Below are 16593 nucleotides of genomic sequence, written 5' to 3'. Positions count from 1 at the left end.
TGAAGAAAAATCGGTTAAAAACTCATGGATACACTTAGATCTAAGATAGATCTAAAGAAAAGTGGAAAATCTCAAGAGCTAGGGTTTCAGAGAACCCAAAGAAGGTGAAAAAATATTAGATTGTTACCGGTTTTAGTCGGAAAGGCCATGGATCTTACTCGAATAGCCATGGATGGCCGGAAAGTAGCATAAAAGACCATGGATAGAAGTTGAATAAGATCTGAACTAGATCTCTTCGAGATCATTCCATGAAATCACAAAAATAGGCAACTAGGAGACGTAGGAGACAAGTATATGCCTCGAACAACCATGGGAATCCATGGATTGAGTGAGGATCAAAGGGGATTGGGATGGTTTTAGGTGGCGGTGGCTAGGGTTTGAGTTAGGTTTCAGAGAGAATTGGAGAGGAAAGGGGATTCAAGGGCGGCGGATTGTAACAAATGAGTTAGATTAGGGGGTCGTTTGGGTTAAAAAGGTAAGGGGAAATAGGGGCCATTGATCTTAGAGATCAACGGCTAGGATGAGATGGGTAGGTGTGGTTTCGGATTTGGTCATGGGTAAAGAGGGTGTGGGTCGGGAAATTGGGGTCCAATTTTGGGCTACAATTGAAAGCCAATTTAGCTATATTTTAAATAGCCATTTTTCCCCTATTTAATTTATAAAAAATAATAAATAGTTTCTGAAAACTAATTTAAAGGGCTAAAATGATTTATAATACATAATTAAAAATTTTAAAAGATACATGATCCATTTTTATGTGTATAAAACATAATAAATCTAAAAAAGGCTAGTATTGCAATTATGTGCAATTTAGCTTTAAAAATACTAAATAAAATTGTAAAAATTACTTTAGCCATATTTTGGAATACGTATAGAAATACAATAGATGAATTATCAAAATAATAATTTTAGAAATAATTATGGGGATTTTATGGATAAAAAAGGGAGAAAATAAATCAATTTAAACTTTTAAAATTATGGAAAAAAATAATAAAAACTTAGGACATGCTTATATATGCATATATATTCTATTTTGAAGGCATTTTGCATATTGAAAATATATAGGGAAAAATTTGGTATCAACAGCTGCCCCTCTTTACCCGGGAAGAGTGAAAGAGTTTCCGGGTAAAGAAATGATGGCCAATTTTGATCGAGCGAAATGGTTTGAAGAGGTTTAGGCCGCACCCGGGCTTCTGAGTTGCCTACATATCCCTGGTTTCACAGGAATCAGGTTGTATGTAGTTCAGGATTCACCGGCGGAGTATACCGATGAAGACCTTTCAAGAACGGACACAATATCTAGGGCCGGGTGAGTGAACAGTTTACGGGAATGGTTAGGTTTGATATGGCTGCGGGCACCAGAGTAGAATCGCTCCTGCCAGGATGGCCGTTGCTCGCCTCCTTACTTGCAAATAAGCAATACAAGCATATACTGTGCATAAATTTAAACATGATGCAAATTCCCGTTTGACCATGAATGTTGTATTTGGACGGATTAAAATGGCGTCCTCAAACCATGATGTCCTGGGCCATGAAGCATATGATAAAGGATTCGCAGGTCATGAAATGATGTTCTCAGGCTATGAGAATGGTGTCTCCGAACCATGACGCCTTTGAATAATGATATGCAAAAGATTGAAAGAGATCCTCAGGCCATGACATGGTGTTTTAGGGCTATGAAGATGGTTCCTCCAAACGATGACGCCTTTGGATGAGTTGGCGATATTTCAGCCTATGAAAGGATGCAGTAATATGATGCGGACAAGACAGAGCTTAGTCTTACGAATTGAAGGGCAGAGCTTAGCCCGTAAGAGAACCGAGATAAATAGTTCTTGGGATAGAGCTTAGTTTCGAAGAAAATTGTAGGCAGAGCTTAGCCTCGGAAGGTAGAATGATAGCCTTACACTAATGGAAAATTCACCTTTGACTACGCATGGAAAACCGTTCCAATAGGTAAGTAAATTGTTGCCATAGATGTAACAGTTCAGCACCCGTTCCACAAGATGTCGTGCCCATAGAGCTTATGGAATGGTGTTTGGAACAGTTCCAATAACCGTTGCTATAGTACAGTCTATCGCTACGGTTTTCCCTCTGCTTGTTGGAATGATTATTCTTATCAACTGCAACGGTTAATAACCGTTACCATAACGTTAAATGCAATGGTCAATAGCCGTTACTATATCTATTTAACCGTTACGGGTATTGTAGAAATGGCAACGGTTTCTTTAAGATATTGCTACGATTGATCTACCTATTGCAACAATTTTTAGATTATTTTGGAACGGTTTGCATGTCCTATGGAAACGGTTCGCTTACATATTGCAACGGTTTTTAGATTATTTTGGAACGGTTTGCAGATCCTATTGCAACGGTTCTTAGATTATTTGGAACAGTTTGCATGTCCTATGGCAACAATTGAACTATCTATTGTAACGGTTTTATATTATTTTGGAACGGTTTGCAGGTCCTATGACAACGGTTTTGTTAGCTGTAACAATTTAATTGAATTGAAAATAGTGCCCCCTGTTGTAAATAAAGATTTAACATATATATACAATAAACTATAAAACACTAAAATTTATATAAATAACAAAATGAAACTATTCATAATCCAAATTGTTCGACAAACTAATAATAAATCCATAGATAGTGATGAAACCGATAACATACATTTGATATTTCAAGATCAAAAGTTTTAAAATATTTTGATAACAAACATTCCTAGAAACCGCCACATGCATCTACAACAATCAATAATTCAAAATTCAAGTAAGGTTTAGATCTTCATCACTGCCTCTATCTTCCATATCTACATCTATTCCACCTACAAAAGAGTATAAAGTGAGATTTGCAAAATGGATTATGCCCAGACCAAAGATAAATAAAAAAAGAGGCCAAACCCATAAGCGGCCCCTTTAAGTTGGCCCTGCTTTTTATTTTGGCACCCCAACTTAGACCTGTTCCATTTTGACACTCGAACCACTTCTCCCATGTGCCATTTAAACATAAAACACTGACCTGTCACATTGAATGAAGTTCTCCACCCAAGTCGCACGTGAGACAGAAAAGACTCTCTGTCAATGTAATTACTTATTACCGTTGGAGCCCCATTTATACCCCACTTCTTCCTTCCCTTTCTCCTTTATCAGATGTAAAAAAGCCCTATCTATCCATAGATCCATCTCCATGAACATTCTAAAGGCTTCTTCTTTCTATAATTTTCTACAGCTTAAGCGAGATTAATATAAAAGTAAACCTCCTCCTTCTTCTTCTTCTGTAATTTCTTCCGTACTTCTTTTTATTTTGTGATTTTGAACTTGAACTCCATAGCCATTGTAGTTATGTCGAAAGGAGCAGAAAGTTCTCATAAAGGATGGGGTGTGGGTTATTTTTTATCCAGTGTGGACTTTTTATCGGGTTCAGGTTTTTTTAACGGGCACGGTTTGAGATTTATTGGGAGGGAATTACGTGGATAATAAATCCAAGTGGTAGTCAATAATTGGTTAGCTTTACACGTTGGCAACGGTTATGAACACGCGCCTGAGTCATAAGCACATGTCAGTGTTTTGTATTTAAATGACACATGGGATAAGGGGTTCGAGTGTCAAAATGGAACAGGTCTAAGTTGGGGTGCCAAAATAAAAAGCGGGGCCAACTTAAAGGGGTTGCTTATGGGTTTGGCCTAAATATAAATACAAGTTTATGAAGCCAAGAACACTGACTTCAATTGAGAATTAAGAATGCAAACACAATGAACAATTTTAAAGAAATCATGAGAACTGCCTTGGTCATTTGCTCTACAAGTCTGGCTAGATACTGAAATTCTGATTTTTGTGAGTCCAATAGCAATAATGGTATATTGTTATGAAATGTCAAAATTGTATCTTTATCGGCCAAGCTCCACATGATAATCCTATAGAACGACAAGATTTAAATGAAAGTACCTTGGACTTATCTTTGGGCCAGGAGGCACATGAACAAAAGTGATCACACTAGAGATGGTCGGTTGGTCAAAGTGATCAAACTAGAGAAGTAGTTCGACAACAATAGCTACTGTATCAAGATTGAAGGGCTAAGATTTATTCTTTTATTTACTTTGTCTTAGTATAGTTCAAATTTTTTGGAGCAAGTATTTGTTCTCTGTATATATCGCCATAAGAGAGAACAAGTGTTTGCACTAAACAAAGTACCAACACTCTTGGCTAAATCAAAACAACAGAAGTAGCAAAAGCTAACATAGTACAATCTATAAACTACCTACTAGGAACGCAAGAAGCAAAAGTAAGCAAACAATCAACAAAGAAAATAGGGAATGACAGTTCAACTATTCTAAGAACCTGAAATTACTAAATAAAGTTGAGGTAGAATTATGTATGCATACTAGGATCTGCTTCTTCAGCCTAAGGAAAAAACCAGGAACAAAATACAAACACCTCACTTAGTTCAGTTAATATCAGAATGGAATTGTTCCTGTCAAAATGAGTGCACATCAAATTTCAACGGAATACCATATCCATTTAAGCCTGTCTCAGTCAGACTACATATTAACAGAAAAAAGGAGGAAAATTTATTTATCTAAGACTCTAAATAGTCGAGTTTGCGCATGAATGCTTAAACTCTGAGCAAGTAAATACTAAGTTTAGGAGCTCCATCACTATCAGGATTCATCATGTAGAATACCTATGAATCAATATTCACTAAGAAGGAGCTTAGTCATGCAGAAAAATCAAGAACTGACCCTTCAGAACTTGGTTCAACTTCCAATTTCTCTGTCACATTTAGTCAAGAAGTTGTTCCTTGACTGATATAACCAAGTGCTTGAAGCTCTTCACCTACACTCTTGTGCACTGATAAAGAGAGAGAGCGAGAGAGTGCACAATAGTGGAGAAGCAACATAAAAAAGAGGAAAGAGAAGACGTGTAACATTTGCTACGGACTAACCTTGGTTGTTACTGCCAGCTGATGGATGATTGATTGGTTGAATAGCACCTTGTTGTGCAGAAGTAGCTTCACTAGGTGCACGAGCACCGAATATTAGCATGTCAGGATCAAGTCTTAAATCGGGGTTGAGATGTTGAAGTCGTGTAACGACGTTCATCGTAATATCTTGTTCCATAGCATCTTTTTGTGCATTGAGCTCTTCCAGCAATTTTTCCTTTTGTGCATTGAGCTCTTCCAGCAATTTTTGTTGCATCCTCTCTTCCATTTCCTCCATTTTTGCTCCATTCTATCATCAGTAGCATTTACAGAGGATCCAAAATCTCCTTTTTCTTCTTTTTTAAGACAGTCTTGTTAACTCCTCGTCCATACAATCTTGCCCGACCAGGGTGCTCAGGTCCCATGACTGATGCAAACGCGTCAACTGAATCACTGCCATCTCCATTTTATTGAGTTGATTGTATTCACTCCATTTCAGCCTACAAACCAAATGCAAGAGAACAGAGTTTGAGTAAATAAAACTAAGTCGATAATTAATAACAAATAAATAATCACAACAAACATTAAATTAGAAATTTCTTACAATTTTACTAATTGTATTCTCATGAAAGCTTATGTATACTCGACCATGTTTTCTCTTTCTTGTTGCCACAAAGATGTCCTTACTTGATAGAGTATCCGAAGTATCAGTCATTTCCTTCTTTTTTCCTAGTAACATGAAAACTGGTATAATAATATTTTCATGCAAAGTTAGCAAGTTCATACTTAAAGAAAAATAAGAAAAAAAATCAAACCTCGATGATTCGAGCAAAACTTGTTTTGCCAGCAGTGTGTGGATACTTTACCTTTTTTCGATTCTCGATATTGGTTTCAGACGTTTTCTGCAAATACACAAGCAAAGATTGACAAGGGGCAACTCTCCTTTGTGATTTCAAAGACAGGATGCATATGTATATAAAGTCATGATTGTTCCATTCTTTATCTAGACAACATTGACACGTTATTGTTTTTTTCACCTTTATATCCACATGTGCAATGCCGACAAGATTCGAGTACATAGCCTACACATCAAGTGGTCATTTAGTACAAAATATTATTATTGTAGATAATCCATATAGGATAAGAGTTTCTCACCTTTTTAATTATGTGTTTCATTATTTAAATGAAAACAAACATTAGGGTCCATCACTAATGTGTCTGATTAGAATCAAGAATCATTCCTTATCCAACTAATAGAGTTGGAAATGTTCTACCATATGCGAAATAATTATCCACTTGTACCAAACAGTATGGGTTCTTCAAAGTTGCAGTTTGGTATTGAGTTGTTGTGCCCCACTACAATAGAGGCACTGGAATAAGATACTATTACATACCAAAAGCACTATCATTATTCTAGACATAACCGAAAAAGTCTCTTAAGTTCCCCTAATGTGAGATTTTTTTTATGCGTATTCAAATTTATTCGTACGGACACCTAAATAACCACTTTCAATTTGTAAGGGGTAGGGTTGCACAAGGAGCGTTATTTAATTTATTTGAAGTAGTGAATATGGGTATTAAGCAGACTTCTCTTTCTGTTTCTTTGGATTTAGAGTTTCTCGTTATCATTGGAAATTCAATGGCTGTCACGACCCTAACCCCGAACCCGGTCGTGATGGCGCCTCTCGTGAAGACAAGGCCAGCTAGTCTAACCTAATTCATCTTTTAAAGCAGTTAATTAACACAAATATAGTCTAAACATGGTTTAATAATACTAAATAGCAGAAAATATAGATAAAAATGCGGAATCCAGCCCGACACAGCCCTAACTGGGGTGTCACAAGTCATGAGCAACTAAGGATCCCAATACGAGTCTACTAAATACAATATCTGGTACAACTATTTGAAGGACATAAAATTAATAAGATAAGGTAGACACGGGGGATGCGGACGCCAACAGCTACCTCGTAGTCTCCGAAACACCCCTGGACTGGAGGAAATCAGCACTCAGGAGCGGCACCTGCTATGCCTGAATCTGCACACAGAGGTACAGGGAGTAAAGTGAGTACTCCAACTCAGTGAGTAATAAACATAAATAATGGCTGAAAGCAAGAAATCACGTGAAAACACAAAGCTATACCAAAGCAGTAAAATCACTTGTAACAGTAAATCAGTGAAATATCAAGTAAATTTTCCTATTTCAACCAGTAAAACAAGTAATTCGGCAGGTAATTAACAAATAGAAATCCGCCCCTCGGGCAACAACTCAGAATAGTACCAGCCCCTCAAGCTCATTCTCAGAATAATATCAGCCCCTCGGGCTCACTCTCAGATCAGTATCAGCCCCTCAGGCTCACTCTCAAAATAGTATTAGCCCCTCGGGCTCACTCTTAGAACAGTATCAGCCCCTCGAGCTCACTCTCAAAACACAATGGGTACCCGCACTCACTAGGGGTGTGCAAACTCCGAAGGGGTCCCTTACGGCCCAAGCGTAATATCAAGTCATCTCGTGGAATCATCTCTCGGCTCTTGGCCTCACATCACTCAAGCCATCTCGTGGCGTGTAAATGTATCTCAGGCCCTCGGCCTCATATCACTCAGTGTATCCTCATATCTGGTCCTCGGCAGCACTTAGTAAGAAAATCATCACAAGCCCCTCAGGCATTTGTAAAACAGTAGTTCTCGGCCCAAAACATCATTTAGAAATATCATTTAAGTCTCAAAACTGAGTAAGAGAGGCTGAGTTATAAAACAGTGGAAAAACAACAGGATTGAATTCAAGTAATAAATTAATACAGTGAGGAAATATTGATAAAAATCCCCGGAGGGTTCAAATAGTTGACACGAAGCCCAATTATGGCAATCAGCCCAAACCTTGATGATAACAAACAAGTTTCAGTCAAATACGCGGTAAAATCATAAATCGGGATGGACCAAGTCACAATCCCTAATAGTAAATGACTCCACGCTCATCATCAAGCGCGTGTCTCACCTCAATATAGTACTACGATGTGCAATCTGGGGTCTCAAACTCTTAGGACATCATTTACAATCATTACTTACCTCGAACCGGCTACAACTCTATCTCGTGTCGCCTTTGCCCCTCGAATCGGCCTCCACGTGCATCGAATCTATCCAAAATCAGAACGAATATGTCACAATATTCTAAGGGAAAAAAGCCCAAGCAAAAACAATTGAAAAATATCAAAAATCCCGAAATTAGCAAAACCCGAGCCCTAGGCCCACTTCTCGAAACTCAAAAATTTTCACATCATTAGATTCCTTATCACCCCACGAGTTCATACATATCAAAAGTTCGCAAATTCGACCCCAAATAGTCCTCCAAATCCCAATTCAAAAGCTTAAAATCCCAAGCCCTAGTTCTTCCATTTTTAGCTTAAGTTTCATGATTTTCTATATGGATTTCGCAATAGATTCAATTTTTTGGTCCGAAATCCTTACTTCCAAACGTTTCTCCTTGAATCCCTCTTCGATTACCTTCAAAAAGCTCTCAAAAAGACCAACTATGGAGTAAATGAGCTTAAAAATCGCGGATGAAATGAATTAAAACATTCTGCCCAGGGGTTTTCGCATCTGCGACCCCAAAGCCCGCTTCTATGGTCATTTCTCCGCATCTGGGGAATTTCCTTAACGAGCCAAAACCGCATCTGCGGTGCACTGCCGCATCTGCGACTCCGCAGGTGCGGTCCTTATTCCGCATCTGTGGTTCCTGACCTCTCTCCTCAAATCCGCATCTGCAGAAAATCCTTCGCACCTGCAATGCCGCACCAGCGGTCCCCAAACCGCAGGTGCGAAAACACCAGATGCAACAGAAATTCTGCAATCACTCAAGTCCAAAAATCTTCCCGTTAACCATCCGAAATCACCCCGAGGGCCCCGAGACCTCAACCAAAAGCACAAACATAACCCAATACCTTATTCAAACTTGTTCACATCATCAAAACACCTCAAACAACATCAAATTACCCGAAACACATCGGATTCCAGCCTAATTTTTGAGAAATCTTCTAAAATACGCTTTCAATCAAAAATCCAACCTAACCACATCCGAATGAACTAAAATTTTGCACACATCCAAAATGACATAACGAAGCTACTGCAACTCTCGGAATTCCATTCCGACCCCTATATCAAAATCTCGCCTATCAACCGGAAATCGTCAAAATATCAACTTCGCCAATTCAAGCCAAATTCTACTTTAGACCTCCAAAACTCATTCCGATCATACTCCTAAGTCATAAATCACCTCCTAAAGCTAATCGAACTATCGAAACTCATATCCGAGCCCTCTAACATATAAGTCAACATCCGGTTGACTTTTCCAACTTAAACCTTCTTAAAAGAGACTAAGTGTCTTATTTCTTAACAAATCCACTCCGAACACCAATTAATCCACTCGATCACATAAAACACGGATAACGGAGCAAAAAGAAGCAAAATAGGGGAAACGGAGAGGTAACTCATAAGACGAATGGCCGGGTCGTCACATCCTCCCTAACTTAAACAAACGTTCGTCCTCGAACGAGTCTAGAAACATACCTGAAGTCTCGAATAGGTGGGGATATCTGCTCCGCATATCCCGCTCGGTCTCCCAGGTAGCCTCCTCCACGGGCCAACCTTTCCATCGCACTTTCACTGAAGCTATATCCTTTGACCTCAACTTCCGAACCTGACAACCCAAAATAGCTACTGACTCCACATCATAGGTCAAATCATCATCCAATTGAACCGTGCTGAAGTCCAAAATATGAGACGGATCCCCAATATACTTTTGGAGCATAGAAACATGAAATACCGGATGCACACTCAACAAGTTGGGTGGCAAAGCAAGCTCACAAGTCACCTCCCCAATCCTCCGAAGCACCTCAAAAGGCCAATGAACCGAGGGCTCAATTTTCCTATCTTCCCAAATCTCATAACACCCTTCATGGGTGAAACCTTCAACAGAACCTTCTCGCCAACCATGTAGGACACATCTCGAACCTTCCGGTCCGCATAACTCTTTTGCCTCGACTGCGTTGTATGAAGCCTCTCCTGAATCACATTCACCTTCTCTAAGGCATCCTGGACCAAATCTATCCCCAATAGCCTAGACTCGCCAGGCTCGAACCAACCAACTGGAGATCTACACCGCATCCCATACAAAGCCTCATATGGAGCCATCTGAATACTCGACTGGTAGCTGTTGTTGTAGGCAAACTCTGCAAACGGTAGAAACTCATACCATAAACCTTCGAAATAAATAGCACAAGCACGCAACATGTCCTCCAATATCTAAATAGTATGCTCGGACACCATGCAGCCGAACAATCTCTGCACGGCTCTCCAAAACTGCGATGTAAACTGAGTACCCCGATCTAAAATGATAGAAACTGGAACACCATATAGCAGAACAATCTCCCGAATGTATAACTCTGCTAACCGTCTGAAGAATATGTAGTACACACAGGAATGAAGTGCGCGGACTTGGTCAGCCAATCCACAATCACCCAAATAGCATCGAACTTCTTCAAAGTCTGTGGAAGTCCAACAACGAAGTCCATAGTGATCCTCTCCTACTTCCACTCAGGAATAACCATCTGCTGAAGCAAGCCACCCGGTATTTGATGCTCATATTTCTCCTACTGACAATTGAGACACCGAGCTACAAATCCCACAATATATTTCTTCATTATTCTCCACCAGTAGTGCTGCCTCAAATCCTGATACATCTTCGCGGCATCCGGATGAATGGAATACCGCGAGCTATGGGCCTCCTCCAGAATCAACTCTCTAAGCCCATCTACATTGGGCACACAAATCCGGCCCTGCATTCTCAACACCCCATCATCACCAATGGTCACATCTCTAGCATCATCATGCTAAACTCTTTCCTTAAGGACAAGAAAATGCGGATCATCATACTGGCGCTCTCTGATGCGATCATACAAGGAAGACCGAGAAACTACACACGCCAACACCCGACTGGGCTCCAAAATATCCAACCTCACGAACCGATTGGCCAAGGCCTTAACATTAACTGCAAGAGGTCTCTCCCCAACTGGAATATATGCCAAACTCCCCATGATCATTGTCTTGGGTTCAAAGCATCAGCCACCACATTGGCCTTTTCCGGATGGTACAATATAGTGATATCATAATCCTTAAGCAACTTTAACCATCTCCGCTGCCTCAAATTAAGATCCTTTTGCTTGAACAAATGCTGAAAACTACGATGATCAGTGAATACCTCACAAGATATGCCATACGAATAATGCCTCCAAATCTTCAATGCATGAACTATGGCAGCCAACTCCAACTCATGAACAAGGTATTTCTTCTCATGGGGCTTCAACTGACGAGAAGCATAAGTAATAACTCTACCCTCCTGCGTCAATACACAACCAATCCCAACTCTTGAAGCATCACAATACATGGTATATGAACCTGAAGCTGATAGCAAAACCAACATTGGAGCTGTGGTCAAAACTGTCTTGAGCTTTTGAAAGCTCTCCTCACACTTGTCCGACCATACAAATGAAACACCCTTCTGAGTCAACTTGGTCAAGGGCGATGCGATAGATGAGAATGCCTGAACAAACCGGCGATAATAACCTGACAACCCAAGAAAGCTACGAATCTCTATGGCTGAGGACGGTCTAGGCCAACTCTGAACCGCCTCAATCTTCTTCTGATCAACCTGAATACCCTCGCTGGACACCACGTGCCCCAAGAAAGCCACTAAACTGAGCCAAAACTCACACTTGGAGAACTTTGCATAAAGCTTCTCCTCTCTCAATCTCTATAACACAACTCTCAAATGCTCTGCGTGCTCCTCCTGGCTATGAGAGTACACCAGAATATCATCAATGAAAACTATAACGAACGAATCAAGATAAGGCCGGAACATGCTGTTTATCAAATGCATGAACATTGTTGGGGCATTGGTTAGCCCGAAAGACATCACAAGGAACTCATAATGACCATATCTGGTCCTGAAAGCAGTCTTAAGAATATCTGAATTCCTGATCTTTAACTGGTGATAGCCCGAACGAAGATCAATCTTGGAGAACACTCTTGCTCCCTGAAGCTGGTCAAACAAATCATCACTTAGAGGCAAGGGATACTTGTTCTTAATTGTTACCTTGTTCAATTGCCTATAATCAATGCACATTCTCATGGTGCCATCCTTCTTCTTCATAAACAGGACTGGCACACCCTAAGGTGACACACTAGGCCGAATAAACCCCTTATCTAGGAGTTCCTGAAGTTGTTCTTTCAATTCCTTCTGGTGCCATACGATCTAGGTGTTCCTAAAGTTGAGTTATTCCTTCAACTCAGGCATCTGTAAACCAGTAGTGCTCAGCCCAAAACATCATTTAGAAATATCATTTATGTCTCAAAACTGAGTAAAAGTGGTTGAGTTGTAAAATAGTGGAAAAACAACAGGACTGAGTTCAAGCAATAAATCAATACAGTGAGGAAATAGTGATAAAAATCCTCGGAGGGTTCAAATAGTTGGCACGAAGCCCAAATATGGCAATCATCCCAAACCATGATGATAACAAACAAGTTTCAGTCAAATACGCGGTAAAATCATCAATCGGGATGGACCAAGTCACAATCCTCAGTAGTAAAGGACCCTGCGCTCATCATCCAGCGCGTGTCTCACCTCAATATAGCACTACAATGTGCAATCCGGGGTTTCAAACCCTCAGGACATCATTTACAATCACTACTCACCTCGAACCGGCTACAACTCTAGCTCGCAATGCCTTTTCCCTTTGAATCGGCCTCCACGCGCGTCGAATCTATCCAAAATCAGAACGAATACGTTACAATTTACTAAGGAAACAAAGACCAAGCGAAAACAATCGAAAAATATCAAAAATCCCGAAATTAGCAAAACCCGAGCCCCAGGCCCACATCCCTAAACTCAAAAATTTTCACATAGTTAGATTCCTTATCACCCCACGAGTTCATACATATCAAAAGTTTTCCAATCCGACCCCAAATGGTCCTCCAAATCCCAATTCGAAAGCTCAAATTCCCAAACCCTAGTTCTTCCATTTTTAGCTTAACCAAAAGCACAAACATAACCCAATACCTTAACCAAATGCTCCCCAAATCGCAGATGCAAAAATACCAGAAGCAGCAAATCTGAAGCTGCAACCAACATCTAACTTCTCCGATAACCATCCGAAATCATCCCGAGGCCCCCTGGACATCAACCAAAAGTACAAACATAACTCAATACCTTATTCAAACTTGTTCCAATCATCAAAACACCTCAAACAACATCAAATCTACCAAATCACATCGAATTCAAGCCTAAGTTTTTAAAAATCTTACGAAATACGCTTTTGATCAAAAACCCAACCAAACCACGTCCAAATGACCCGAAAATTTGCACACATATCCCAAATGACACAACGAAGTTCCTGCAACTCTCAGAATGCAATTCCGACCCTTATATAAAAATCTCGGCTATCAACCGAAAATCGCCAAAATATAAATTTCATCAATTCAAGCCTAAACCTTCCACAGACTCCCAAAAATGCATTCCGATCACGCTCCTAAGTCATAAATCACCTAATGAAGCTAACCAATTCATAAAAATCCCGATCCGAGATCATATACAACCAAGTCAAATCATGATCAAACCTTTCAAATTTTAAGCTTCAAATTAAGAATTGTTCTGTCAAATTCATTCCAATTTTCCCGAAAACCCAAACCAACGATTAACATAAGTCACAATACATCAAACGGGGCAGGTCATGCCCGAGAACTGGCGATCAAAGTGCAAAAGCTCAAAACGACCGATCGGGTCGTTACATCCTCGAACGTGCCCAAAGTTGTTCCAAAAGCTAGCCAATTGCTGAATAACCTTACCATCCATATACCGGGGGTGATCCCACGTCACCCTATCTCACATAGGTTTGATAACACAATATAACTGAAATTTCACAATATCCTAGTCCATAAACCATACAACCACTTTTCTTCTTCTAAATCATCAATACGGTCAGAATCTCACATTTATAATGTGAATAAGTCCGACAAGATATAACAAACCATATCTGCTATCTCAGGTGAAATCACATGATATACAACATGATATTCATAGCAACTGCCCACAACAACCGAATACTGGTAGAAAATATCTTATCAACTAAAGTCTCATTCCAACACTTTCATATACTGCCAATGATAAATGAAACACGCAATAAACCTTAACCATTTCTCAGATCAACCATTCATGAAGCCACTTCTCCTTTGGCAAATACCATAGCAAATTTCTGAGTCGAACCTCGATATTATCCCTCCAACATGCTAAAATCGAATCCGTTCGTATTTATTAATGATCCCAACGAGCTCCTCTAATCCAACACACCACTCTGGTGACATGACACATCAATATAGGCCTAAACCACAACTTGCATAATATGCGCACCAATAAGCAACGGTCCGATCATACTCAAATCATGAAAATGACTCAAATGAAAGAGTTGTACCTCAAGTTCACCAGTACAACCACAACACAAGGTTGAGAACCCGTCTCACATCATAGGAACAGAACACACGAATCTAACCTGCAAGGTCATACCTCCACATATATTCGCTACAATGCGCGACCTTATCCAAATACTGCTCCACATGGAACACCTCAAGTCACTCTGCTCGAAATTGACGACCATGCGCAATTGATGTCTAGAATCAAAGTAAATCATCATAACCACGGTAAAGCAAGTACATAACACCGCACAATCTGAAAGGGCATAACAGATGCGCCATCCACCAAAAAATATCAAATACTCCTCCAGCTCGAATTCTGCTGAGAGACCCTAATAACACCGCACCACATGTGCCGATAACCAACAAATATCAATGCCTCGCAACACGGAAAGGTAACTCATAGGCCTCCCCGGATTACTAATAAGCTCAATAACTGACGAATCAAAACCTACCTCAATAATACAATTCAGAGCCAACCAAGTCGACTCAAGTTAGAACACGCATCCTCATTGGCCTGCCAACGAACTCCTTATCAAGGTGAAGCTACTCCTTCCACCCCTTTAACTCTGACTGTGCCATACGATACGGTGCCCGATATCAAATCAATACCGAATTCAACAACCCTGCCCGGCGACATGCCCGGCCATAAGAAACACATCCGAAAAGTTCCTCACCACCAGAACTGAATCAATGGTAGAAGCCTCTACACTGACATCCATCACGAAAGCCCAAATAAGAAAGACAATCCTTCCCAGTCGTTTGCTGGGTCTTCAAAATATAAAACCACTCCACTAGGGCATAATCCTACGGACCTCGCCACTCAATCCGTGGCATTTTCGGCATAGCCAACAGTGCCACCTTAGGAAAATAGTCCAGAATGACACAACACGGAGACAACCAGTCTGAACCCAATATCCCATCCAAAATCTAACATGCCAAGCACAAAAGATCCGCTCGGGTCTCCAAACCCCGATAGTCACTAAACAGTGCCGATACATATGACTGACAACCACAACATAGCCTGAATGTGAGAAGTTCCCTGTCTCCAAATCCATATGGCACATGAATCAACATACCTGATCCCAATTCCGCTGTCCGAATGCATGTCGTACCTCAAATACCCAATCATTCCACGATAGATACTCTGAAATTCCCTTGTGTCACCAAGCAAACTCGAATATCAGCAGTCGATCTAACAAAAAAGCGTCGTAATTTTATCGAAGTACCATCAACTTAATCACATTGCCCTTTCTGAAACATATACCCTCGTCAGATCACTCCCATTTAGCAATACCATTTCCTTAATCATCTAGAGATCATCTCCCTAATCATCTAAAACTCATTTCTTTAATCATCTGAAATTGCCCATGCTGCCTACGAATTTTTATGACTTTCCATTGAAAACTGAATCGTAACCTTACACACGCAAATCTCAATCCTCCACAACATACTGCATATACCCTACCATCCTAGGATAACATGAGAACTTCATCTCCCTTCCGAGCCACAAACATCTACGTACTCCACTAGTCAAGAACTTTTCATTGATCCCATCTATAAGGAAATCACTATGCATCCCAGGCTCCTCACGCCCATAGAAAATATACATCTCCAACTGAGGTAGAAACCATGAAGAACTCTCCGAGTTCCCCTTGCACAAACCAGACCTGTCAGGACTGAATCCTTCTAATTTGACCAAGCTACGCAAGCCATCAAAACCTAAGAGCATTACCGCTAAATACCTGTAGGAACTCATTACCCCGTACATACCCAAAGAACTAATCATATCCTTATCATACTAATCCGGCCTACTACCCAGCTATCCATCTATCCGAGTTTCCTGCTGATTTACCTTTAACTTGATATCCTCTCTTGCTGTAGCACCACAATTCCTCAACCCAGACTTACCACACGAGACCCAAGCATAAAATCACATTGTCTAAGGATCATAAGCCGCTGAGTACTCTCTTAAATGTTTCCAAAAGCACCACGTCCAAAATACGTACCCCGAAGGGACTTCCTGTGAATCTGGAACCATTACCTTCCTAATACTGATATACAGAATCCCATAGTTAATGTAGAAAATACCACAAGTCTTGACATCTTCCAAATGAAAACTCAGTTCCTAACCACATATACAACTTTAAAATACCCAATTGT

General features: G+C 40.3%; 1 protein-coding gene and 1 pseudogene across 3 annotated transcripts; both read right to left on the bottom strand.

Annotated features, from left to right (window-relative positions):
• The window catches only part of LOC142178137 (uncharacterized), a 149467-nt pseudogene that overhangs the window by 38982 nt on the left and 93892 nt on the right, over positions 1-16593 (bottom strand).
• Positions 2628-5868, bottom strand: LOC107814406 (uncharacterized). Of its 3 annotated transcripts, none has more exons than XM_016639821.1 (4): positions 5784-5868; positions 5522-5661; positions 4942-5417; positions 2628-2824 (listed from the first exon to the last, which is right to left on the bottom strand). In XM_016639821.1, the coding sequence occupies exons 3-4, from the start codon at positions 5213-5215 to the stop codon at positions 2766-2768; spliced, it is 333 nt and encodes a 110-aa protein (XP_016495307.1). In that variant the 5' UTR covers positions 5216-5417; positions 5522-5661; positions 5784-5868; the 3' UTR covers positions 2628-2765. The 3 variants fall into 3 exon arrangements, with proteins under 3 accessions (XP_016495307.1, XP_016495305.1, XP_075106350.1); XM_016639819.1 differs by having other exon boundaries at positions 5522-5646; positions 5784-5866; XM_075250249.1 differs by having other exon boundaries at positions 5522-5855.

The sequence above is a fragment of the Nicotiana tabacum genome, chromosome 3 (assembly GCF_000715075.1).
Source record: "Nicotiana tabacum cultivar K326 chromosome 3, ASM71507v2, whole genome shotgun sequence".
NCBI classification, from domain to species: Eukaryota; Viridiplantae; Streptophyta; class Magnoliopsida; order Solanales; family Solanaceae; genus Nicotiana; species Nicotiana tabacum.
This window is presented reverse-complemented; position numbering and strand designations above follow the sequence as displayed.

Excerpts from the sequence above, each read along its gene's own strand:
- LOC107814406 (XM_016639821.1), bottom strand. The coding sequence starts at position 5,215 with ATGGAGGAAATGGAAGAGAGGATGCAACAAAAATTGCTGGAAGAGCTC. Across the intron at positions 2,825-4,941 it reads AGCTGGCAGTAACAACCAAG|GTGGAATAGATGTAGATATG; the intron begins GTTAGTCCGTAG and ends ACTCTTTTGTAG.